This window comes from Prionailurus viverrinus, chromosome B4 (genome assembly GCF_022837055.1).
Source record: "Prionailurus viverrinus isolate Anna chromosome B4, UM_Priviv_1.0, whole genome shotgun sequence".
NCBI lineage: Eukaryota > Metazoa > Chordata > Mammalia > Carnivora > Felidae > Prionailurus > Prionailurus viverrinus.
The window spans coordinates 63,628,689-63,656,122 of record NC_062567.1 but is presented as its reverse complement, the minus strand read 5'-3'; the positions used below and the strand labels follow the sequence as shown (position 1 = coordinate 63,656,122).

At 34.6% G+C, this 27,434-nt stretch overlaps 1 protein-coding gene and 1 long non-coding RNA gene across 2 annotated transcripts in view; one reads left to right on the top strand and one right to left on the bottom strand.

Annotated features, from left to right (window-relative positions):
* The window catches only part of LOC125170103 (uncharacterized), a 420,734-nt gene that overhangs the window by 34,210 nt on the left and 359,090 nt on the right, over positions 1-27,434 (bottom strand). The window lies entirely within an intron of this gene.
* The window catches only part of CPNE8 (copine 8), a 232,516-nt gene that overhangs the window by 39,546 nt on the left and 165,536 nt on the right, over positions 1-27,434 (top strand). The window contains exon 4 of the mRNA XM_047866283.1: positions 17,820-17,923. Coding sequence (XP_047722239.1) covers positions 17,820-17,923 — 104 coding nt within the window. The remainder of the gene's footprint in view (positions 1-17,819; positions 17,924-27,434) is intronic.

The window sequence follows — 27,434 nt, the reverse complement described above, 5'->3', positions numbered from 1 at the left end:
ATCTCAGCTTCACTTCTTAACTCAGTGCTCCTTAAAGGTCAATCTCTTGCACAATAGCATTTAGGATAGAGCTTTGTTCTTACAAGGTGCTCAGTTAATATTTGTTAAAAGGATAATTTTGAGGATACCCTCAAACGTAGGCACACACTCAACTCTCATGGTTTCAGAACTTATGAGTTGGAACAACCCCTGTAGATCATTGGGTGTAAAGGTCACATTTTTCATGTGAGAACATTTATGTGGTACACTAACTAGTCATGAGTGCTTGTTCTTCAGCTCCTGATCATAACTTTAACTATATACTTTGGAATGTGAATTATAGCATCCATTGAAAACATATTTACCTCTTGAAGCTTAGGGGATATAAGTTTCATCCTCTCCTTTTTGTTCTATAAAAAATATTAGACTGAACCATCTAAGGTTATTGATATAGGACTGGCAGCTCCCTACAATCTTTAGGCATGCACTATGGCTAACTAAGCCCCTGAGGGTCCTGTATGGCTACTGACACCACCTTTGCTCTTGGATTCATGCTGCAGAGCAACTGAACATTCTGTTTTGTTTAGTCTTCTTTTCTCTTTTTTTAAAAAGATCTTAAGGACAATATACTGTTGAGCATTCAATCTGCAGAGATTGTATTCTTCTCATTGGCATTTGAAGGATTCTTGTGATATATGTCATGACTTCTTCACTGTGATTGCTTGAGGGGATTGTAATGGAAGACATGTGAGGTTCTCTTACAAGAACACTTGCATGGCATACAGTTGAAAGAATTTTGTAGTACCAGTATCTTCGATGGTGTATATAGTCAATCTTATGGCATTATTATTTTAACAAAAAATATTTTGTGTGCCCCTCAGGAAGATACCCTATACACTCATTTGAATTCCCAAGGTCAGCCACACCAGTGTTGGAAAGAGACCTTTGGGCCTTGAAATTTTTCTCTTTAGAAAAGGACGTAAAGTAGATGGACAAATATTCCTGGTTACAGATAACTAAAAGCGGTGGCTTAATATAAGTGGTCCATTCTTTATAAGGCTCAGGGAAAGTCGATTAACTCTATGAGTGTTCTATGACCCATTGAATAAGAATCATACTTTGATAGAACTTTGCTGATTGATTATTAGTTGAAGAATTAGTAGAATAATTTTGGTCTTGAGTTATTTTTTTCCTGCTATTTATTTTTTATTTTTCCAGCTTTATTAAGATATAATGGACATATAACATTATATAAGTTTAGAGTGTACAATGTAATAATTTGATATTTGCTTATATTGTAAAATGATTATCAAAATAAGGCAAGTTAACACATACATATATCACATCCCATTATATATATTTGTGTGTGTGTGTTATGGTGAGAACTTTAAAAATTGACTCTTAGCAGCTTTCAAATTTACAAAATAGTTTTGTTAACTATCGTCACTCTGTATACATTACATTTTCAGAACTTATTCATCTTATAACTGGAAGTTTGTACTCTTTGACCACTTTTCCTGGCACCACCCCTGGCAACCACTAGTCTGTTCTGTTTCTATGAGCTTTGCTTCTTTTAGAGTCCACATATAAGTGAGATCATGTAGTATTTGTCTTTCTCTGACTGACTTATTTCACTTAGCATAATATCCTCAGATTTCATCTGTGTTGTCTTGCAAATGGCAGGATTAATTTCCTTTTTATTAATGGCTGAATTTCTATTCTTTTTTTAAATATGCTTTTTTTAAACTAAATTTTTTTTAATGTTTATTTATTTTAGAGAGAGAGAGAGAGAGAGAGAGAGAGAGAGAGAGAGAGAGAGAAAGAGAGAGAGAAATAGAGCATGAGGAGGGGAGGAGCAGAGAGCCCGGGGGGACAGAGGATCCCAAACAGGCTCCATACTGACTGCAGAGAAACCAATGTGGGGCTTGAACCTTTGAACCGCAAGATCATGACCCAAGCTGAAGTTGGACACTTAACCGACTGAACCACCCTGGCGCCCCTTTAATATACCTTTTTATTGAAATAAAACATACTCAAACCAAAGGGAAAATAATACGGCATAATAATTTGTTATAGTGAACACATTCATGTAACCACCACCTAGAGCAAGAAATAGAACCTTCCAGCAATCCAGCAATTCTGATTGTGCCCTTCTCTCCTTCCAGATTAAACCACTATCCTGAATTCTAACATTATAGGATAATTTGTTTGACCTCCTTGACTCATATTTTTCGCTTCCCTCTCTTGCCTCTGGCAGAAACCACCAATGTGTTCTTTGTACCTGTGAGCTTTTTAAATTTATTTTTTTATTTATTTTGTTAATATTCTACAAATAAGTGGGATCATGTAATATATGTCTTTGTCTGACTTATTTACTTAGTATAATGTCCTCACGGTCCATTCATGTTGTCACAAATGGCAGATTTCCTTCTTTTTTTATGGCTGAATAATATTTTACTAAATATAGTAGAATATAGTATAACCCTTTCTTTATCCATTCATTCACTGATGGACACTTAGGTTGTTTCCATCCCTTGGCTATTGTAAATAATGCTGCAATGAACATGGGGATGCATGTAATTTTTTGAGTTAGTATTTTTGTTTTCTTTGGATAGATACCCAGAAACGGAATTGCTAAATCATATGATAGTTTTATTTTTAATTTTTTGAGGAACTTCCATACTGTCTTCCACAGTGGCTCCACCAGTTTACATTCCCACCAATAGTGTAAAAGGTTTCTCTTTTTTCCACATCTGCCCCAACACTAGTAATTTCTTATCTTTTTGATAAGAGCCATTCTAACAGGTGTGAGGTGCTATTTCACTATAGTTTTGGTTTGCATTTCCCTGATACTTAGTGATGTAGGATAACTTTCATGTACCTATTGGCCATCTGTATGCCTTCTTTGGAAAAATGTCTATTCAGATCCTCTGCCTATTTTTTAATTGGATCGATTTTTTTTAACCATTGAGTTATAGGAGTTCTTTATGTATTTTGGTTACTAAACCCTTATCAGATACATGATTTGCAAATATTTTCTCCCATTCAGTAAGTTGCCTTTTCATTTTCTTGATGGTTTCCTTTGCTGTGCAGAAGCTTTTAAATTTGAGACATTTGTTTATTATGCTTTTGTTGCTTTTGCTTCTGTTGTAAGACTGAAAAAAATTATCACCAAGACCATGTTAAATTGCTTACTGCCTATGTTTTCTTCTAGGAGTTTATGGTTTCGGGTCTTAAATTTAAGTGTAATCCATTTTGAATTAGATTTGCATATGGTGTAAGATAATGGTCCAGTTTCATTCTTTTGCATTTGACTGTCCTGTTTTCCCACCATTTACTGAAGAGACCGTCCTTTACTTACTGTTTATTCTTGGTTCCTTTGTTGTGAATTAATTGATATGCATAGGTTTATTTCTGGTCTCTATTCTGATCTATTTATTTTTGTGTCTGTTTTTATGCCTGTACTATACTGTTTTGATTACTGTAAGTTGGTAATATGATCTGAAATCAGGGATTTTGATATCTCCATTGGTGTGCATATTTTCATTTTCAGTACACACTATCACATCATTTTCCAGAATTTTCCATGTCTCATTCTCATTGCAAAGCATTCTTGCTAATGCTTTGTATTGCCAGTCTTTTTAATGTTCCATTCTGGTTAATGTGCAAAGATATCTTGTTTGGATTTTAACTTCCTGCTAATTAATGTGGCTGAGCACCCTTTGTCAGGCCTCATGCCCATTTGGCTATCTGTTATGAAGTGCATGTTTGTTGTTTTTCCCATTTTCTTGTTGACTTTTAGGAGTTATTTATATCGTTGGGATAGGAATTTTTATTGCGAATATGTCTTGCGAATGTCTTCTTTCCTTTTGCAGCATGATTTTTTACTCTCTGAACTGTGTATTTTGATGAATAGTCCTTAATTTAGGTCAACATAGCAGTCTATTCCTTTATGAGTTATGCTTTTGTTCTGTTAGAGGAAACTTTCTTATTTGAAGACCATGATGATGTTCCCCAGTGTTATAATTCTAGAAGTTTTATTGTTTTAACTTTTATATTTAGATTTACAATTCCTCTGGGATTAATTTTTGGGTATGGTTTGAGGTAAAATTTACATTGATTCCATATGGTATCTAATTGACCCAGGAACATTAATTGAAGAAGTTTCCTTTCTCCACTGCACAATCATATTACCATTATCATAAATGAAATGACTGTATACGTGATGGCCTTGTTAGGATTCTGTTGTGGTATACTATGTTTAATAACTGTTTTAATAACTAAATCTGGTTGTTTGTGCTTTGGAGTTTTTTTTTTCCCTTCAAGATTTTCTAGGCCAAAGATTAGCATTTTTTCTTTTTTTTCCTTGTAAAGGACCAGATGTAAATAAGGGCTGCATAAATATTTTAGGCTAGGTGGCCCTATGATCTCTCTGGCCATTGTAGCATGAGAACAGCCATGGACAATACATGAATGCTTTATCATGACTTTGCTCCAAAGAATCTTAATTTATTCAGCAGTCAGCAGGCCAGATTTGGCTCAGGGGCTGTAATTTTCTGAATCCTGTTCTAGGATAGTCTTAGGTTTTTACTTTACCACAGAAATTGTGGAATTATTTGCCAGCTTACACACATACATATGCACATATGAGATCTGAGATTGTGTTGAAACTGTAGATCAATTTCAGAGAATTGAAATATGTGAAATAGTATGCCTTACGACCTATGAATATGGATACCCCTCTATTTAAGTTGTCATTAGTTTCTTTTAATATGTGGTAATTTTTTATGTAGAGCTCTTGCACATCTTTAGTTTTATTTTCCTTTAGTGATTCGATATTTTTATTTTAATGTAACTCATCATTTTTCCTTTTTATTTTTTATTGTGATATAGAAAATATAATTTAGCTTTTGGATAATAACTCTGAAGTGACCTTGCTCAACTTACTAAGAATAGTTTGTGGATTTTTAAAAAATTTCTGCATAAATTATGCTGATCTACACATTAGAATTTTATTTTTTCCTATCTAATCATGATATTTATTGCACTGACAAGTACTTTTTGTACAGTGTTGAATAAAGGTGGTGATAGGAAGCATCCTTGTTTTGTTCCTGATCTTAAGGGTAAAGTTTTCAGGTATGCATCTATTGAGAGGATTATGTTATTGTTCTTTATTTTGTCAATGTGGTGAATTACATGTTTGGTTTTCAGTTAAATATATTTATGGAATAAAACCAACTGATTATGATGTGTTTCCTTTTAGATATATTGCTTGCTATGTTTTGCTAATATTTATTAGAATTTTGAATTTATGTTGTGATATTGATCTATAAATTTCCTTTCTTGTCATAGACTTCAAAAGTTTATTTAGTTTTGAGAGGGGAGGAAGGGAAGAGAGAGAGAGGGCAGAGGATCCAAAACGGGCTCCACGCTCGTAGCAGCAAGCTTGATGCCAGGCTTGAACTCACAAACTGCGAGATCATGACCTGAACTGAAGTCAGACACACTACCCACTAAGCCACCCAGGCGCCCCTCTTATGATAGACTTTAGAGTTTGTTATTTATGCTTAGGCAAGTCTCATTAATTTACTTGAAAGTATTTCCACTTTTTCTGTTCTCTGAAAGAATATATGAAAGGTTAATTTTATACTTAAATGTTTGGAAAAATTTGCTGCTAAAGCATTCTTAGCCTGGATATTTCTTTGTGGGGTATTTTAATTTCAGATTCATTTCCTTACTTTCATATATGTTTACCCAAGGTATCAATTTCCTCTTCTGTCAATTTTGTGTGCTATGTTTTTCCAAGAATTTGTTTTGCTCGAATTCTTAAACTCATTGGTCTGAAGTTTTTTATAATATACTTTTATGATGTGCTTAATTTCTGTGTATTCTATAATGATGCCCTTTTTACTTTCTGACTTTGATAATTTGTATTTTCCTTCTTATTTTCCCCTTGATACATCTTAGTAGAGGTTTATCAACTTTATTAGTCTTCTCAAAGAATCAATATTTGCCTTTATTGGTTATTTAATATATTGTTTTAAGTTTATTAATTATTGCAATTATCTTTGTTACTCTCCTCACATTGTTGGGGTTTAATTTGCTGGTCTGTTTCTAAATTCTTCAAGTAGATAACAATATTTATTTTTAGTCATTTTTCTTTTCTACTATATGCAGTTTAAAAAAAATTAATGTTTATTTAGTTTTGAGAAAGAGAGACAGAGTAAGAAGAGGGGCGGGGCAGGGAGAGAGGGAGACACAGAGTATGAAGCAGTTTCCAGGCTCTGAGCTGTCAGCACAGAGCCCCATGTGGGGATCAAACCCATGAACTGTGAGGTTATGACCTGAGTAGAAGACCAGTGCCCCACCGATCGTGCCACCCAAGCTCCCCTCAACTGTATGCATTTTAGGCTACATTTTTTTAATAAGAAGCTTTATATCCAGCAAGTTTGATATGTTGTACTTTTGTTAGCTTTCAGATTCAAACTATTGTTTTTTTTTTAAATTTTGAAACTATCTTTAAAAGTTTTTTTGGAAACTATCTTATATTTATAGAAAAGTTGCAAATGTATAAATAATTTTTTTCCTTTAAACCATTTGAGAATAACTTGCCAATATGATGACCTACAGCACTTGAATATTTTATTGCACAAAGGATGTTCTCCTACATAGCCATAATATAATACTGAGACTTAAGGAATTGACATTGACATGTTTCTACCACCAAATGCTAAGACCCCATTCAGTTCTCACCAGTTGTCTCAATAATACGTTTTAGAGCAGACAGATTCCATTCAGAATTATGTGTTGCCTTAGTTGTCATTTTTTTAGGTCTCTTTTGATCTTGAATACTTAGTCTTTCCTTAACTTTGATGACCTTGACACTTTTGAAAATGGAATGTCAGCTACTGTATAGAATTTCTCTCATTTTGATTTTGTGTGATATTTTCCTTCATGATGCGACCTTGGATGAAATATCACAGAGGTGATACTATGTCTCTCTTCTTGTATCCCATCTGGTGGCACAGGATTTTGATTTGTCCCAGTTTGGGTTAGGTTATTTTTGATCACTTGATTAAAGTGATGTCTGCTAGCCTTCTCTACCAAAAGTTACTTTCCTTTTTTGTAGTTAATACTTATTTTGGGAGGAGACTCTGGGAATTATGTTGGGAAGGTAGTTAACGAGTGTGTGGTGAGATACTTTTTAAGAGTATATAAATATCTCCTTCCTCATTAAACTTTTAATTTATTCATTTATTTTATAAGTGTGGACTCATGGCTTCCTCTCTTATTCAATGGAGTTTTATATGGTATACCATTTATTTTGGGGTTCAAATTTTCATAAATTTGCTAAATGGAAGCACCTTCAAGTTGGCTTCTGTATGTTTTAAAAATGTGCCTTGTCATTCTTTTTTAGCAGTTCCTTCCTTCCTGAGACAAGATGTCTAGGGCTTTTACTCTTTCTCTGGAAATATTTCTTAAATTCTACTTCACATGATATTTGAATAGTTAATCTGGCTCTCTTTTCTTTAAAGTTTGCATAGTTTGTCTTTTTTTTCCCCACGATTTACTTTCAATTTTCTTGTGTTTTTGTATTTATAGTGTGTTACTTGTAAGCAGCTGACACTTGGGCTTAAAAATAAATCTACATCAATATTTATCTTATTTGAAGTGTTCAGGTTATTTACAGTTAATGGGATTGCCAATATGTTTCAGTTTAAACCTACCATTTAGCTATTTTTTTAACTTTTAAAAATTTTATTCATATGTTTTAAATTCTTTATCTCTCATTTCTTTTCTTCTTTGGATTTGACTAAATAATTTTTTAGCATTACATATTTTTTCCCTTATATTAGCTTGTTAGTTTTACTTTCTTTTACTATTTTTAGGAGTTACCCTAAAGATTTCAACATACCTATGACAATTTCTTGATATTTTAGAATCCGATAAATTAGTTTTGTCACAACTTTCCAGAAAATACTTAGTCCTAAAACACTTTAATATATAATGTGTGTGTACATATATATGTGTATATATATATATATATTTGTGTATATATATACATTATGTATATATATTGTGTATATATACACAAATATATATGTGTGTGTATATATACTATATATATATAATGTAAACACAGAAGATAGTTTATTATTATTTTATATCATGAATATTCTTTTTTATTCTACATATATTTACTAGGTGCTCTTCATTTCTTCGTGCATTTGAAGGTTTCCTTCAAGCATCATTTTTTTTAATGTTTATTTATTTTTGAGACAGAGAGAGACAGAGCATGAACGGGGGAGGTTCAGAGAGAGGGAGACACAGAATCTGAAACAGGCTCCAGGCTCTGAGCTGTCAGCACAGGGCCCGACGCGGGGCTCGAACTCACGGACCGCGAGATCATGACCTGAGCCGAAGTCGGCCCCTTAACCGACTGAGCCACCCAGGCGCCCCTCAAACATCATTTTAATTTCATATGAAGAATTCCCTTTAAAATTTATGTTGGTGCAATTTTGCAGTTGTGTTGTCAGTAATTGTCTCAATGACTACTCTTGTAGAGGGATGTCCTTATTTTGCATTCACTTTTCTCTGTTGCTTTATTGGAAACAAATACAAAAAGCAATGCAAAAAATGAAAACCTTGGTGAATTATTAGAAGGCAAACACCCATGTAACCATTAACAAGGTCAAGAAATAGAACTTTGCCAGCACCTCAGAATTTTTTTCCATGAACTTTCCCAATCAGAGTACTCTGTTTTTAAAGAGTAACGGTGAGTGTGTTTATGGTTTTTTTATTCAAGTGTGCACTTCTCAACATTACAGTTTGGGCTTGCACACTTCAAAAAATGGTATGTATTTTCTGTGTCTTTTAGTGTACAGCTTTCCCTCCATTCCTTTGTTTTTCTTACAACTTATCTGTTACAGAAACTAGACCATTTGACCTGTAGTTCCACAGTCAGGATCTTTTTGACTATATGCTTATGGTGCAGTGCAGTTCATGGGTTTTGTTTTTTATTTTTTGTTTTTCTTTTTTTTTTGTATTTCTACAATTTAACAGATTATGTCAGAAAGTTGATCAGACATGGGTTCAGTTCCTTTAGCAAATTTGTAGGTGATGGTGTGAACTTTCAGTAGGAAGCAAATGATGTCTTGTTTTTGGTCTTTTTTGATGTTAGCACCCATTGATTCTTAGTGCCTTGATTTTTGTTCTTTTTCTACTTGTTAGTTGGAGTGATGTTGTATTCTATTAACATTAGCAGATCATATTGCCATTGCATACTTTATTTTCTCCCTTTTAGCCCTAATTTAGTCTTGGTTCTATAAGTAGTGCTCACCACCACTCCGTGTGTCAATATCTCTGTAGTAATTTTGGTTATCTAAAGCTCATTCTCTAATAGATTCTTTGGAAGAGCTCATGGGAACAATATTATTCTTTTTTTGTGTGTCAACAACAATTTGTGTGCTTTGAATATACAGAACATAAAATTTTTTATTACATTTTCTTTCCTTAAGTATATTAAATGTTACTCATTTTCTTTTGTCATAAAGCATTTCTGTCAAAAATTATAAAGAAAAACTAATTTTATCTTTCTTTAAGCCACATGCTAATGAATTAGAGTTTTTTATACTTGTCTGTTCCTTGCTATGATTTTCTTCTTTGTGGGCTTCTCTTATTTTATGATAGGCCCACTTTGCCTCTGTTCAGTATTTGTTACTTTCTTCTCATTTTCTTTTTTTTTTTCCATTTCTTTTTGATTCTTAAAAACAAAAATATTTTTTTTCCCAATTTCTGTTAAGGCTTTATCTATTGTGATTACTCTTGGGTCCTTACTAGTTTATTCCGTTTCTAAAATGCTGTTTTATTTATTTTCTCTTTATTTCCTCTTTGATTTATATCACCTCCTTTCTCAGTACCACTAATTCTGGTTTACACAATTCTTTTAGGACTGTATGTGTTTTAGCTCTGTTTGAAATACTACATTATAGTTTTGGTTTGGTTTTTGATTATATCTTTTGGCATACTTTCATTTCCTGTAGAGATATTTATTATTCTGCTCTGTAATCGCTCTCTCTTTTTTTTAATGATAACGTTGTAATTGAGCCTTGACACCTTTAATTTTCTTGAAATTTTAAAGAAACCTGGGTTCAGATAGCCCTTCTAACTTCACTAGGGTCCTACTCCTGTTCAGTTGTGCAGTCTTCAAAAGTATGGCTCATTGTTGCTGAGATTTCCTGGCTTTGCTTCTCTCTCCATTTTTATGTGGACTTGCTCTTTTCTGTGTCACTGCTTGTTCCAGATAAAAGTTGGGATCATGTTAATTAACTTCTTTTCTCTAGCATTGGGCCTTTCAGCACTAGGATACCCTTGCATCTCTGCAATAACATCCAACAATACATTTGTGTATTTGTCTACCATTTCTGGTTCTCCACTCGAATGCTGGTCTGTTTTAAGTGACTCCATTACAGCTGGAAGCATGTCTTCATGCCTGATAATAATTGCTGAATATCATATAAGAACAATTAGAGATATACTTGAGGTGTTGGATGATTTTTTTGTTTCTCCAGAGTTGGTTTACTTTTTTTCTGGGGAGATAACTAGACTAGGAAAAATTTATTTTAATTCAATATTAGATTTGATTCACTCTGAGCTGAGATTCATTCTTCTTCAGGGTTTCTCTTCTGATTCGTCCTTATTCCTTGATGCAGCCTCTTGGAGCCCCAACTCAAAGCCTTTGTTACCTTATTTAAGAAAAAAACCACTTAAACACGTGGAAAGAAAGCATGAACATGCATATAACCCCTTTGGAGATTTTTAAAAACTCCATTGTGTCCCCTAGTTTGATGAGATTGCTGAAATCAGTTTGGTTGGCGTCTTTTCCAAATACAGGGCCCCTCTTTTGGCATCTCTTTTCTCTGGGTTTTTGGTTCCACGTGTATAATTTTTTATCAGCTCTCTGCTGCCTCCAAAAAGATTATTTTAATATTTTGTCTGATTTCTTTAGCTGTTCTCAGTGGAAAAGTTAGTCTTAAGCAACCTAATTTGCCATTGGCAGAAGCAAAAGTTTGTTCTGATCACTTTTGAATGAAAATAATTCCCAGACTTAGCTTTGCAGTGTTTCTGTTTTCTTGCTAAGTTCTCAAAAAAAATAAAGTGAATAAAACTCACAAAAACAAACACACTGAGAATTTAAGAATTTCAGCATTGAAACCATGCTTGAAACTCTATCTTACACAATAGTTTTAGGAAGAAGAGAAAATTAAAACATAGGAATTATTCCTTTGGGGGATTTTTAAGATAATGACCAAAAGTTAGTTTTGAGTATATGAAATTAATAATTGTCTACCTTCTAATGAATGTGAATAAACAACATTTATTTTACATCTGTGTGTAGAACTGCTTTTAAATATTCAAAGACTTCAGGGTTAGTGTGAATACATTTTCAAGTTTATTTTCAATTGAATTTAGGTAATAACCTAACTCAGACAATCTAATTTAAAATAATTGGGTAGACTAAAATAATAATCTACTCAATTCATTTAAAAAATATTTTGCCTCATAAATGAAAATCTAACTGATAATATGATAAAAATTAACCCATATTTCCCAATAAGGACCTCTCAGATAAATTGAGTCCATTTTTTTTTCTCTTCAGATGGTAAAACATGTCACTAATCACAGAATTAATGGCAAGCAATGACATGGTTCTCAGTTTCTTGAAATATTGTTATTTTTTAGAGTATGATTTCATCTTAAAATGTTTTAACTAAGGTTTTAAAGTACTATAATTTAAAAAATTGATGGAGTTAATGTCCTTTCTGTATTTTATTTGTAACCATTATAGAGAGGTGATCAGGGTGGCTTTTTTTCTTGTTGTTGGCTAATGATTTATGTTCATTCCTAAAATCAGAAGATCCTAAAAAGTGAATAAAAGCCACGTATGTGTAATATACTTTTTTAACCAAGAATATTTTCTCTGTGTGTTTATTTACTTTCTTATCTGCATCTATAACTACATCTCAATGATGTATAATAATGTAACACCTAGATAAAGCCTTCAGATTTCCTACTTGTCTTTTTATACTTAAGTGACTTTCAGATCTTTGATCTGTTAAAAAAGAAAAGAAAAGAAAAGGAAAGAAAAGGAAAGAAAAGTCTTGTATGATGAGATACACAAGAAGACTATATCTCTTTCCATCAGAGGAAGAGGTCCATGGATTTTCTGGTAATCCAAGTGTTTAACGTACAAGAGGAAATGGATACAAATGGTAGTAGTGTGTGTGTGTGTGTGTGTGTGTGTGTGTGTGTGTGTGTGTGTTGTATACTTTATGCAGGGTGGATATGTATAGTCCTAAACTGAGCTTTTTAAATTGAATTTATCTTAATAGTCTCTTTGCAATACTCAGTTTCTCTAGTCTTCCTGTCTGCTTTCTGGAGACTATGCTCTGTGTATCACCACCACTGAGATTTAATTCTAATCTAATAACCAAATTACAGATGTGCACTAGTCCAGATGACCTTTTTCCTTCATCACTTTTTCTTTATTTGACAAATGAACATGAACTAGGTGGCTGTTTTGGACCTTCACAATATATTAAATCTTCCTGAACATTTTTCTCAAAACAAAGGTCACCTGCTTGGTGCCATAAATAGATGAATGTTCTTCTGATACTCCTCCCTTGAAGCATTTTAACAATTAGCTGATTTAGAAATCAGGAGTATTTCCAGTCTATCATTTTCTGCAGGATTTGTTCCTAAATTGGAAAAGTAGGTATTTATCTGATTAGCTCAAGCATAAAACAAAGGAAAACTTTTCAAAAACTTGTGGGTTTTTTTTTTTTGGTTAAAATTTTACAAGAAACAATGTTTTATCTTCCAACAAAATTAAGTTTACCTACTTTTTTCAAATGAATGAAAACTTTCACACTTGCAGAGGAAAATAACATTTTTTCTCACATTTTCCTAATTATAAGGTGATGAAACTTAATACTGTATAATTATGTAAAAGTGCTTGACTGTCTCGTATTTGTGTATGTTCATTGTTCCAGACGGTATTGTAGTCAAGTTTGCAGGTACTTCTGGCAATCTAGGGTAGTTGATACTCAGAAAAAGACTTTTTATTCATTTATTTTTATATTAAAATATTTTTAATGTTTATTTATTTTTGAGAGAGAGAGAGACAGTGCAAGTCGGGGAGGGACAGAGAGAGTCTGAGATACAGAATCCAAAGCAGGCTTCAGGTTCTGAGCTGTCAGCAGAGAGCCTGAAGCAGGGCTGGAACTCACGAACTGTGAGATGATGACCTGAGCCAAAATTGGACACTTAACTGACTGAGCCACCCATGCACCCCAGAAAAAGACTTTTTATTTATTCTTTTAAAAATTTTTAGATGTTTTTATTTATTTTTGAGACAGAGAGAGACAGAGCATGAGCAAGGGAGGGGCAGAGAGAGAGGGAGACACAGAATCTGAAGCAGGCTCCAGGCTCTGAGCTGTCAGCACAGAGCCCCACGCGGGGCTCGAACTCATGGACTGTGAGATTATGACCTGAGCGGAAGTCGGACGCTTAACCGACTGAGCCACCCAGGCACCCCAAGAAAAAGACTTTTTAGAATATAACTTTCAAATCTTTCAAATGTAGCTATTTCCTGGGGTATACCATCAATAAATGTTATTAATAATTGTCTTTTCTCCAAGTTTTATTTTTATTATTTATTTTTTAAAAATTTATGTATTTATTTTGAGAGTGAGTACATGTGCAATCAGGGCACGGACAGACAGAGAGGAAGACAGAGAGACTCCCAAGCAGGCTCCATACTGTCACTGGGGAGCCTGTCACAGGGCTCAGACTCAGGAACTTGAAATAATGACCTGAGCCAAAATCGAGTCTGACGCTTAACCGACTAAGCCACCCAGCACTCAACATTTTAATCCTTTCTGATCTGCATAGAATTATATGTGAATATACATTTTCCAAGGAATTAGAAATTTCTTATTTAGTAGTATAAGGCATTAGCTGAGACAAATTAGGTTTTGAGTCAAAAAGATTAATCACTTAGTTGATAGCTAATATATTCCAGCCTCTGGGAAAGAACTAATATATTTCCCATAAGCTAAACCAGTCATAATGTATCTGTGATTTCTTATTATTGCCAGTTTTCACTTTTCATAGTAGAATGAATTAAAAAAAACAAGAACATTGCTTAAAAGTTTTATGCTTCTGATTTTAAAAGTAAGACATAGTCATTGGAAGAAATTAGGAAAACCCAGAATGCATAATAAAAAAAACAATTGGATGATAATTTCTACATTCTTGTATACCTTCCTCTACTTTTATTTCTATCAACATAAACATATATTTATAAAAAATTTTTTGCTGTTTATTTTTGAGAGAGACAGAGACAGAATGCGAGTGGGTTGGGGCAGAGAGAGAGGGAGGCACAGAATCTGAAGCAGGCTGCAGGCTCCAAGCTGTCAGCACAGAGCCTGACGTGGGGCTCGAACTCATGAGCTGTGAGATCATGACCTGAATGGAAGTCGGACACTCAACCGATTGAGCCACCCAGGTGCCCCAACATAAACATATATTTTAATCAAAATTGGTATTATACTGTAAGTTATCCTTGATTCTTCTTTCTTTGAATAATATATTATAAATCTCCTTTAGTTAATCATTTGTTCAATTTTGTATAGGTGTAAGTAAAACAGGTATGCATGTCTTGTGCCTTCATGGAGCATACTGTCTAGTGAGGGGACTCTAAAACAAAAGTATAATTATAAAATACAAGTTTTATGGAAGAATAAACAGGTGCTATGAAGGAGAATAATTTTAGTGGTAAGGGACCAACATTACTGTATTTAGAGCCAGAATGCTGACATTTAAATAGAGGCTTAAGGGATGAAAAAAGTCAACCATGCAAGAGTGGGGTTAAGCGCATGCCAGGAAGAAGAAATAACAGGTGCAAAGGCTATAGGAGGGAAAGGATTTGGTGAGTAGAGGGATCTAAAAGGCCAACAGGCTTGGATAAAGAGGAAGGGGAGATACTGGCCCATGATGAAGTTCATGAGGTAGACAAGGGTCAGTCCTACAGACAAAAGAGAAGAGGTTTAATTAGAAGTATTATGGGAAGCCATTAAAGACTTTTTGGGTGGTAAAATTGCATACCTGTGTTTACATGTTTTTAAAAGATTATTTTGGTTGTGATATGGGGGAAGAATTGGAGGGAGAGCAAGAGTTCACAAAGATGTGAGTTAGGAGGCCCTTGAGGTGGTCCATGAGAAAGATGAAAAGTTGTAATTAAGCTGTTGACAGGAGATATGGAGAGAAGTAGACAGCTGTGGGGTGTGTTTTGGGGTTGGAATTGACAGCTTATGAGGTGGTGATGAGTAGGAGTCAGTGGGTTAAAGACAAGGAGTTAAGAAGGATGACTCTCATTTATGGCCTGAGTAACTGAGTGGATGATGATGTCATTTATTGACAAGGGGTGGACTTGGTAAGGACCAAGATTGGGTATGGTTGTGATATAAAAAAAGTATTTAAAGTCAGGTGATAATTCTGAGGGACATGTTAGACAACCACATGTATGAGCCAAGAAGGCAGTTGTGTGCATGAGTATACTCAGAGGTGAGTCTGGGCTGATGCTTGCATTTGGAAGTTATCATCATGTAGATGGGATTTAAAACCAAAGGAGCAGATAAAATAATCTAACGGAAGAGTGAATATAGACAAATAAAGAGGCCTAGAAGTGTGCTCTGACAACTAGAGATTGCATGGCTGAGAATCTAGGAAGGGAAGAGAAATGGGAGTGTGGTGTCAAAAGCTAGAAAAGACTGCTTCAGAAAGGAAAGTGTGGACAGCAGTGTCCCCATGGTGCTAGCAATCTAGTGTGAGAAGGGTCAGAGTGACCACTAGATTTCACAGTGTGAAGGTTACTGGCGAGGTCATCAGAAGCAATTTCAGGGCTTTGTGTTGACTAGCTAAAAATTTAATGGCTACGTTATTAATCTTCACTTGAGATAGCAGAGTATATGCAGTTACCTGTAATGCTGACAAGCCAGTGGTCCCTAGGAAACAAGCTTATGGGATGGCTCAGGCCCTGGGAAATTGTTGGCTTTAACTCCGGGGGCTCGCACTTGGAAATTTCACTCTCTTTTCTTCCCTCTGAGTGTGAGTTTGGGTTAAAATCCACTAGAGGGTTTTGGGTGCTAAGGAATATGGATACTGGCTGGGTTTCTATCTGAGAGTGTTGGACGTTTGTTTGGTGCTCTCTTCTTTGGTCTGGGGAGCTTCCAGGCAACAGAAAGGCTGGGAGGGCCCAGCCTGTGTCTGCTTCAGACTTAAACTTCTTGACTTCTGTACTTCTCTTATGGGGTGCGTGGGCACTGTCAGCACATGGTTACTTGGTACATGTTCTTATTCCCACTTTTTAAAAATTAGAAAACCCTGGATAGGCTCATTGTTGGATCTTCTCAGGGCATCACATGTTTTATTCTGAAATAGAAGAGGGTCTTAGAAAGAATGTAGATATTGTAGCCAAAGTGAATGTAGATTTTGTAGCCCAAAGTTGGGGCCCTTTGCCTCAATGTTCTCATCTTTAAAATGGGCTAATAATACCTACCTTTCATGGTTAAAGTAATGTGTAAAAAGTACTTGGAACAAAGTAAATAATAAATGGTGACTGTTATTATTATTATTGTTCAAAGTAAATGTTCAATATTTTGGACATACTGAATTAGTTACTTGGGTTGTGGTTTACCTGTATGATATTGGTCCATGATTTAAAAAAATTGTCAGATACATAAAACTAGTTCTTTTTGGGGTAATTAGTTAGCAATAGCCATAGTAAATCCTTTGTCATCAATATTTTGTACCATAGTTTTATCATCAAAATTTATGTAAACATGACCTTCACTTTTTACTGGATTATCACAGTTCTCTTATTCCTATTAAAAAATCATATTTCCATGAACTTTAATAAAAACTGGTTCTCTGATAAAATGACATGCATAATGCTGTTCACAAAGGTTTAAATTCCCTTATTAGAATTCCATGGGAGTGAGAGGGGAAGAATGCAAGCCAAATACAAAAAGATGTAAAATTTGAATATCGCTCTGTCTTTGGAAGCAGAGTCTGGTCGCCTTCCTTCACAGTTAGAGGAGGGACTAGAAAGTGTCTTTTCTTGTTTTCCACTTCCGCTAAGATGGAGAGACTTAATGTTTTTAAGCAAAAGTGCAATTCACTAGCTTAAAACATGTAAGTATCATAGGTCCTCATCTGGCTGTCTAGATGCCATAAGAATTAAAGCAAAGCCAAACAAAACTCACATGATTAAAGTGTATATTAGATTATAAGAAAGTTCTCCCCAAAACATAGCTGATGAACCCTTTTGTGTGGAGAACTTCTGGAGTATGAATACTTGGACCCCTCCAGTTGTAAAAATATATGTTGCTTGGCCTAGTTTTACACTAGGTTAGGAAAAATAATCTGTGATACAGTAAAATTTAAGGGAGAAATAACTTCTTTTGACTAGAATGAGATTTGGTTTTCAAGAGGGGAGGATGAGGAGGGAAGAAGGTGTTACAGCTTATTATATTAATTTTCAGAAGCTGCTTTTCTAATAATGTGAATGAACTCAGTGCTCATTTTTTCTGATTTCCCTGAGTGAGTCAGAGGGAATGATTTTGTCTCCAAAGACTTTTTGGTGGTACTTTATTTTATCAAGCCATTGGGATATTTTTTGCTTCTGTTTTCAAGGAACTGTATTACTACAAAGTAGTATACTGTAATAATCATGCAAGACTTGATTTTAACCTCTCTCTTTCTCTTTTTCTCTATAGTTTGGAAGGACTGAAGTAATTGATAATACTTTAAATCCTGATTTTGTAAGAAAATTTATCCTGGACTACTTTTTTGAGGAAAGGGAGAACCTTCGCTTTGACTTGTAAGTTCTGATATAACTTGCATTAAAAAAAAAAATGATTGTTAAAGGCAAGTTGTGTAACATAAGGCTGGGTCTGGTTGCACTGAATACTAGATTACACTGGCAGGAAACCAGATTAATTCTATTTAGAGCGTGTCCTGAGCACTGTCTCTAGCATTGCTTTACATTTTATAGGGTTTTGGCTATATATTTATTAAAAAATTAGTGAGCAATTTAACCATGTAGAAATGCTGCATGGTATATATGGACATTCTTTCAAACCATGTTAAGCCTCAGTGATTTCTTTTCAAGCTCTGCATATTTTCCAAGGTAATCTCATGTACTACCATGTCCCCCAGATCTTTGTTTCTCTCAGCCATTTCTTCGTATAGTATATGGATATCTGCCTTCCTTTTATCCCTTTGTGGCCTCATATTGCCAAGGCATAGGATTCTAGAGCCAGACTGCTTGATATTTTTTTTTTTAATTTTTTTTTCAACGTTTATTTATTTTTGGGACAGAGACAGACAGAGCATGAACGGGGGAGGGGCAGAGAGAGGGAGACACAGAATCGGAAGCAGGCTCCAGGCTCCGAGCCATCAGCCCAGAGCCTGATGCGGGGCTCGAACTCACGGACCGTGAGATCGTGACCTGGCTGAAGTCGGACGCTTAACCGACTGTGCCACCCAGGCGCCCCAGACTGCTTGATATTTTTAATATTCTTGTTATTTTGACACTAAATTAAGCAGATCAAAATATTATCGTCAAATTCAACTTCTTGTCCACAGGGAATCTAGTGTCAGTTTGTAGGATGTTGTTATTGAGTTTTTGTTTCACAGAGGTAAATTGTGGTGATTGTTGAAACATCTGGATATTGTTAAAAGAAAACCTATTGAGAAGGAAAAGTATAACATATGTTATAGCATGTATTTAATAAATTTAAATAATTAAAGAGAGTTTATGAGCATTGCAAGTATTTAAAAATATAAATGTCTTACTTTAAATAGCTGGAAACAATAAAATGTACCAGGCTGTCACAATTTACAGATTTTTTTTGATGAAAGCTATCATCTCTTATTTGAAAAAGTCACCATTTGCTTTTTAATATAGAAAGTTGTTTACTGTTAACAGTCTTTCTTGTCCCCTAAAATGTGTGCAGTAAAATAACCCACCATGCTTCTGTTTAAAAAAGGAGAATTTTATGCCAGGCCCTTTCCTTCAAGAGTTATAAGAGTTTTCACTGTTCATTATATTTATCAAACAAAATTTATTATGGCCTGTTTGGTTTTTATTTTATTGAAACCCCTTCTGAAATAATAAAAATGATACTTAGGAGAAAAAGTAGAATGTAATGGTTTCCTGACCATGTTTATCGTGGAGATTACTCACAGTGATATTATTTAAAAATGACATATAAATCATGTGAATGTGGTTTCATTTTCTCATTGTTCACGGCCCTTCATAGCCATTGTTTTTAAGAATTCTCTTTCATATACCAGTGTGGTACTCCCTTAATTTTTTGCCCCTGGTTTTAGACTTAACTTTATCCTAAAACCAGCCATTATTTCATGGTTCTTGTTCTCTTTATTTCCCTTTCCCTCTCTCTCTTTCTTATTCATTTATATTGTTTTCTCTCATTTAAAAATAGTAAATATTGATTATAAATTTTAAATAATGTAGGCATTTAAAAGTGAAAGTTTTGGCGCTTGGGTGGCTCAGTCAGTTAAGCCTCCGACTTCGGCTCAGGTCATGATCTCATGGCTCCTGAGTTTGAATGCCCTGTCGGGCTCTGTGCTGACAACTCAGAGCCTGGAGCCTGCTTCGGATTCTGTGTCTCCCTCTCTCTCTGCCCTCCCCCACTCGCACTCTGTCTCCCTCTCTCTCTCTCCCTCTCTCCCTCTCTCTCTCTCTCTCTCTCAAAAATAAACATGAAAAAATTTTTTTAAAGTCAGAGTTTCTTGTTCTTCCAATACCAAAAAAAAAAGTGCCAAAAAACAAAAAATTCACAAATAACCAAAAATGTACATGACTCAATGTATATACTTGCCTATGGGAATCTCAGTATTTTGAAAATCACAAATACTTTCCTATTACTTGCATTTTTCAGATACCTTTTTATGCCATTATGTGTGTGTGTGTGTGTGTGTGTGTGTGTGTGTGTGTGTGTGTATTTCATTCATTTTATGCTGCATAATTTTCATTGTTTGAAAAAACACTATTTATTTAGCCAAACATTTACTGATGGATCCTTTGGCTGGTTCTATTTTTACTATTACATATAATCTTGCAGTGAGTATCCTATTAGGTAAATTTCTTATATTTTTTTTTCATTTTCAGAATGTAAATTATTCAGAGTCAGATTATAGGATGAAAAGATGTATGTGGTTTATATACACGATGGAGTACTACATGGCAATGAGAAAGAATGAAATATGGCCCTTTGTAGCAACGTGGATGGAACTGGAGAGTGTGATGCTAAGTGAAATAAGCCATACAGAGAAAGACAGATACCATATGTTTTCACTCTTATGTGGATCCTGAGAAACTTAACAGAAACCCATGGGGGAGGGGAAGGAAAAAAAAAAAAGAGGTTAGAGTGGGAGAGAGCCAAAGCATAAGAGACTCTTAAAAACTGAGAACAAACTGAGGGTTGATGGGGGGTGGGAGGGAAGGGGGGGTGGGTGATGGGTATTGAGTAGGGCACCTTTTGGGATGAGCACTGGGTGTTGTATGGAAACCAATTTGACAATAAATTTCATATATTGAAAAAAAAAAGATGTAGATAGGAGTACTCACTCTTCATGCTAATCTTTGAGACCAACTTAGAAATCTTTTTTATGTTAATTTTTAAAACTTTTTAAAGTTTAATAAAATTTAATTTATAGTAATTTAATTTTTTATATTTTTATCTTAATTTAAATGTATTTTAATTTCATTAAATTATATTTCATTTTCATATTTTTCATTAAATTAATTTCATTTTCATATTTTATTTTAATTTAAATTCATATAAAAATAAATTTAATTTCTCTCTCTGTCTCATTGTTTCCCCTTTGTTTTATTTCTTAAAATTTACATATAAGTGAAATCACATGGTATTTGTCTTTCTCTGGTTATTTTGCTTAGCATTATACTCTCTAGCTCCATTGATGTCATTGCAAAAGGCAAGATTTCATTCTTTTTGATGGCTGAGTAATATTCCATTGCGTATATACACCACATCTTCTTTAACCATTCATCAATTGATGGACACTAGGGCTCTTGTGTCCATCAATTAGCCAAATAGACATTTTGGCTATTGTAAATAATACTGCTATAAACGTAGGGATGCATGTGTCCCTTTGAATTAGTATTCTTGTATTCTTTGGGTAAATACCCAGTAGTGCAATTGCTGGATCATGAGGTAGTTGTATTTTTAACTTTTCTATACTGTTTTCCATAGTGGCTGCACCAGTTTGTGTTCCCACCATCAGTGCAAGAGGATTCCTTATTCTCCATATCCTAACCAACACCTGTTGTTTCTTGTATTGTTGATTTTAGCCATTCTGAGAGGTGTGAGGTGATAACTCATTGTAGTTTTGATTTGCATTTCCCTGATGGTGATGATGAACGTCTTTTCATGTGTCTATTGGCCATCTATATGTCATCTTTGGAGAAATAACTGTTCATGTCTTCTCCCCATTTTTAAATTGAATTATTTGTTTTTTGGGTGTTGAATATGATAGGTTCTTCATAGGTTTTGAATACTATCCTTTTATCAGGTATGTCATTTGCAATATCAGGTATGTCATTTCTCTCATTTCATAGGTTGCCTTTTAGTTTTGTTGGTTATTTTCTTTGCTGTGCAGAAGCTTTTTATTTTGATGTAGTTCCCATGGTTTGTTTTTGCTTTTGTTTCCCTTGCCTTAGGAGACATACCTAGAAAGAAGTTGCTACGGCTGATGTCAAAGAAGTTACTGCCTGTGTTTTCTTCTAGGATTTTTATGGTTTCAGATTTCGCATTTGGTCTTTCATCCATTTTGCATTTATTTTTGTGTGTGGTGTAAGAAAGTGGTCCAGTTTCATAGTTTTGCATGTTGCTGTCCAGTTTTCCCAGCACCGTTTGTTGAAGAGACTTTTTCCCATTGCATATTCTTGCATGAATTGTTGAAGATTAATTGACCATGTAATTGTGGGTTTATTTCTGGGTTTTCTATTCTGTTCTATTGATCTGTATGTCTATTTTTGTGCCAATAATAAACTGTTTTGATTACTACTGCTTTGTAATATAACTTGAAGTCCAGAACTGTGATGTGTCCAGCTTTCCTTTTCCTTTTCAGGATTGCTTTGGCTATTCGGGGTCTTTTCTGGTTCCATACAAATTTTAGGATTCTTTGTTCTAGTTCTGTAAAAAATGCTGTTTGTATTTTGATGTGGATTGCATTAAATCTGTAGATTGCTTTGGGTAGTATGGGCATTTTAACAATATTTGTTCTTCTAATCCATGAGCATGGCATATATTTCCATTTCTTTGTTTTGTCTTCTTTTATCAGTGTTTTATAGCTTACAGAGTACAGGTCTTTCACCTGTTTTGTTAGGTTTATTCCTAGGTATCTTATTATTTTTGGTGCGATTGTAAATGGGAATATTTTCTTAATTTCTTTTTTGGCTGCCTCACTGTTGGCCTATAGAAATGCAACAGATTTCTGTACATTGATTTTGTGTCCTGCGACTTTACTGAATTCGTTTATCAGTTCTAGCAGTTTTTGGTGAAGTCTTTCAGGTTTTCTGTATATAGTATCATTACATCTGCAAATAATGAAAGTTTCACTTCTTCCTTACCAATTGGGGTGCCTTTTATTTCTTTCTGTTCTCTGTTGTTGTGGCTAGGACTTCCAGTATTATATTGAATAATAGTGGTGACAGTGGTCATCCCTGTCTTGTTCCTGACCTTAGAGGGAAAACTGAGAGATTTTCCCCATTAGGGATGGTGTTAACTGTGGATTTTTCATACATGGCCTTTATTATGTTGAGCTATGTTCCCTCTAAGCTTACTTTATTGAGGGTTTTTTTTTATCGATAGTTTTTTATCAATACTTTTTTATCAGTACTTTGTCAAATACTTTTCTGCGTCTTTTGAAATGATCATATGTTCTTACCCTTTCTTTTATTGATGCGATTTATCAAATTGATCAATTTATGAATATTGAGCCACCCTTGCAACCCAGGCAAAAGTCCCACTTGATCATGGCGGTTGATTTTTTTAATGTGTGGTTGGATTCAGTTTGCTAGTATTTTGTTGAGAATTTTTGCATCTGTGTTAATCAGGGATTTTGGCCTGTAGTTCTCTTTGTTGATGGTGCGATTATCTGGTTTTGATATCAGGATAATACTTGCCTCATAGAACAAATTTGGAAGTTTACTGTTTTTTGGAATAGTTTAAGAAGAGTAGGTATTAATTCTTCTTTAAAGTTTGGTGGAATTTGCCTTTGAAGCCAAGATCCTATATACTTTGTTCTCTGAGCACCTTGCCTATGTTTTAGCTCCAATTTTCAAAACCCATTTCTGTTTCATTTTGGTTGCTGTCTGCCAACAGGCTCCTGTCACCATCACAAGCAGCTGCTGCCGGGTGACTGTTTCACCACTGTACCCACTTGGCCCTGGCTTCTTAAGCCCGTGTCCTACTCAGCCTTTATCACTTATATCATAACTGTGGCTATTATAGAATGTCACAAGTGGAATGAAAAGAAAGGAAATAGTGCTTTCAAAAGGATGATAGCAATCAAATGTTTGTTAGAAGACGAATGAGCAAAAATTGAGAGCTAGGCTAGTCATTCTGGAGAGGAAACGAAGGTAAAGAATGATTTGCCTGTATGGAGGCTAACGATTGCATTCTCATCTCTACTGAAGATGAGGCTGTGGAAGCCAATGGGTTTTAAAACGTGTTGAGTGCAAGAAATGTAATTCCACTGAACTCAGTGCTGGTTAGTCTCCAAATATTATGCCTGTTTTAACAGATAGCATTTCAAAAATCACTCTGACAAACTAGTGAGTCCAAATGAGAATGTATTGTGGTAGGAAGACACCTGATACTTATTTCATGTTTCTAAGCTTTCTTGGTATGCTTAACATGGACAAGGAAAGGCTTAAAGGTAGGAAGAAGTTAGGACATTGCTAGAACTTACCACACCTCTCTAGTATTTGATGATAAATGAATGACGTTTAACTTCACTGTATGTATTTCAGAGACTTAATAAAAGAAAACAAAACTTCAATACACTTACAGGTAGAAATATAGAAGGAAAGAATGATAAGAAGGTTTAATATATTTGTTGCTAATATCTTCCAGTTATTTATAAACTAAATGAAATAATTACAGAAGCTCATGGAGTTTGAGTTAGCATATAAGTTTTGTAGGCACAGACACAAAGAGGTTATTTTTGTTAGCACTACTACCCTTATTCACAGTGTATAATAGAACCATACGCATACATAACTAACCCACCCAACACATTTGTGAGGTGGAGTTAATCCATTTTTGTAAATGAGAAAAGCAAGGCCCAGAAAGTTTAATATGTTCAAAGGATCTGTGCTCTCCAATATTGAGTCCGATTTTGCCTGAAATAGTTTATAATTAAATGGTGCAAAACACGCATTTCTAAAATGTTATGAATATTAAAGTTAATGTCTAAATTGGGATATTTTTATTTTTGCCTTGGTTATCTAGTACTGATGAACGTCTACATCTATGTAGTCTGCCACACATTGAATACAATAATATGATAGAATATATTTAATCTAAGTAAACAAAGCAAGACCGTGTGGGAAATTGTTTTGTTTGATTGGAATGGGAGCATGTTGTATTATTTTATCTCAGTGGGACAAGAAGAAATAATGTGACAGAAATTAGTGTAGGTAAATTGATATGTTTTAACTTCTTCAGCTTCCTCTTTTCTTCTAAAAATTATAGCAATTTTTATAGAAGTTGTGTAATGTTCAAAATGTGAAAGCATATTGCAAGACTGAATTAAGTATCCTTTTACCTTTTGAATGCATTTGGGTAATTTCAGCAATTTGATTCAAATAACTTTATTTCAATTGTATATTATCTCCAAATAATTCAAACAATTAGGGCCAGAGAAAGGGATACTTGGAGAAGATTACCAAGAAAAGCAACAAGTATATTTTCTTGGTTCATGTAGTATTTTTCATATCATTTTAATTAATTCCTTTTGACTTACCATGTATTAGAATATTTTACATAACACCTTTCACCTGTGAGAGCAGACTTTTTTTCTTTCTTTCTTCCTTTTTGTTTTTATTTTGCGATTTTTCCAGCAGATCTACCCAAAGTAATGTGGAAAACACTGTATTTCTTCTCTAGTTATGTGGATCTACTTATTCATTAGTATACATAATTATATTCAATTTTTAAATTTTGCCTTAGCAATGTCTTATTCCTAGGGAAAAATATTCATTGTAGCATATTTGGAAAATTAAAATAGGATAAGGTAGGAAATAATTCACCTATAATCCTGATCTGCATCTCCCAAAAAACTACAGCAATACTCCAACACATTTATGTAACATGTTCTCTTGAGGGAACAGCAATGTTGAAGATGACAGTAGTCTGAATTGGCCAACAGACAGATGTAAATGGTTTTGTGCTGTTTTTTATTTAATTGGTCTATTGATTTTATAAAATTCTAAAAAATAAGAATTAAAAATAATCTCTAAAAGTGTGTCATAGAAAGAACTGCATATTATGGTAGGTTTGAGAAATGGTTTTTAGGAGCCTTTTTTGCTTAACTTTCAATAATAGAAAATTGTAATGACAGAGATAGAGAGGGAGAGAGAGAATGAATATGTATTCTTGTCACAATTGGCCCAAATTCTTGTAAATTCTGGTTAATCCATAGTTGTTATTGTTATTACCATAATATGCTTGAAATGGATATTTAAGATTAATTTACCAATCACAAATTTTAAAATTCTCCTGATTTTTTGATGTGATGTGTACTTCTTCATTCAAGATCATGGTTTCTAAAAAGGAAAAAAAAAACCCCACCAAATCCCCAAACCAAAACAAACAAAAAAGAGACATGGTCTCTGTCGTCATGCTATGCCTGTATCAAGATAAAGTCATAAACTTTGGCATTTATTTATTTTGTTACAGTTGTCACACTGACAATAGTATAGGTACCTCATAAATCACTTTTTTTGCCACAGTTGAAAACTATTACTGGCAGAACAGCTGCACAAAAATGAGTTTGAGCAAAAGGTGTGAGTAGTCACGTCACTGCATAACATGAGCAGAAGAATAGGAGACATTAGATACAATATATTTCACTCTTGCTTTTCCACTTTTCAGCAAGATAGTTATGAGTCTAGATTTGCCTTACCTAGCAAATTATATTCCTTCTTGATAAATCAATGGCAATAATTATGTATTGTATAATATTATTCCATTTTATTTTTGAAGGATTTCAATACTTTGGGGCAATTAAGTTTTTTATGTTTTCCCAACACCATTAATTCCAGTTTTTCCCATTGGTTAAGGACTCCCTTAACAATGTCAAGGTCTATGGGGTGCCCGGGTGGCTCAGTCGGGTAAGCTTCCGACTTCAGCTCAGGTCATGATCTCATGGTTTGGGAGTCTGGATCCTGCTTCAGATTCTGTCTCCCTCTCTGTTCCTCCCTCGCTTCCACTCTTGTCTCTGTCTCTCTCAAAAATAAATAATGTCAAGGTCTAATTTCATGAGTTTTCAGTCACTTTTGTTTATTAGAACCATTTTATTTTATTTTATTTTATTTTATTTTATTTTATTTTATTTTATTTTATTTTTTGGTGTGTATTTTATTTTATTTGAGTGGGGAGGGGCTGAGAGAGAGGGAGAGGGAGAGGGAGAGGGAGAGAGACAGAGAGAGAGAGAGAGAGAGAGAGAGAGAGAGAGAGAGAGAAAGATAATCCTAAGCAGGTTCCACGCTCAGCACAAAGCCTGAAGCAGGGCTCAATCTCATGACCTTGAGATCATGACCTGAACCAAAATCAAGAGTTGGACACTTAACTGAGTCACCCAGGCGCCCCTAGAACCATCTTATTTTGTTAATCATTATACTCTTCACTTTAAAACTTTAATCTCAAACTTCAGAACTCTTAACTTCCTCTCCCATCAGTTGGAGCTATTTTCAGCTACTTGGGGGAGAGCAGAGGTGGAAAAGGGAAAGGGTAGATGAGCTGGGAGGCAGAGATGTGGGTCTCTTATCTTCTGAAGTATCTACACCTTAAAGGGGACACATGTCACACATTCTACTTGTTCCTCGGCCCTCAGAAGGCACTTCCTAGGACTGTCAGCTGACATAGTTTTTAATGGCAGCCACAGGCTGGACTTGTAGGCAGTTTCTGTAGCTCAGCAGCAACTGACTGGGGACTCAGATGCTATCTTTTTCTTCAGGCATCCCAGATTTAGGAGATCCCCTTCACTTGACTTTGGGGAATGGGACGAACCTCCCCTTGCCCCCCAAGGGGTAGGAAATAGCCTGTCACTTTATG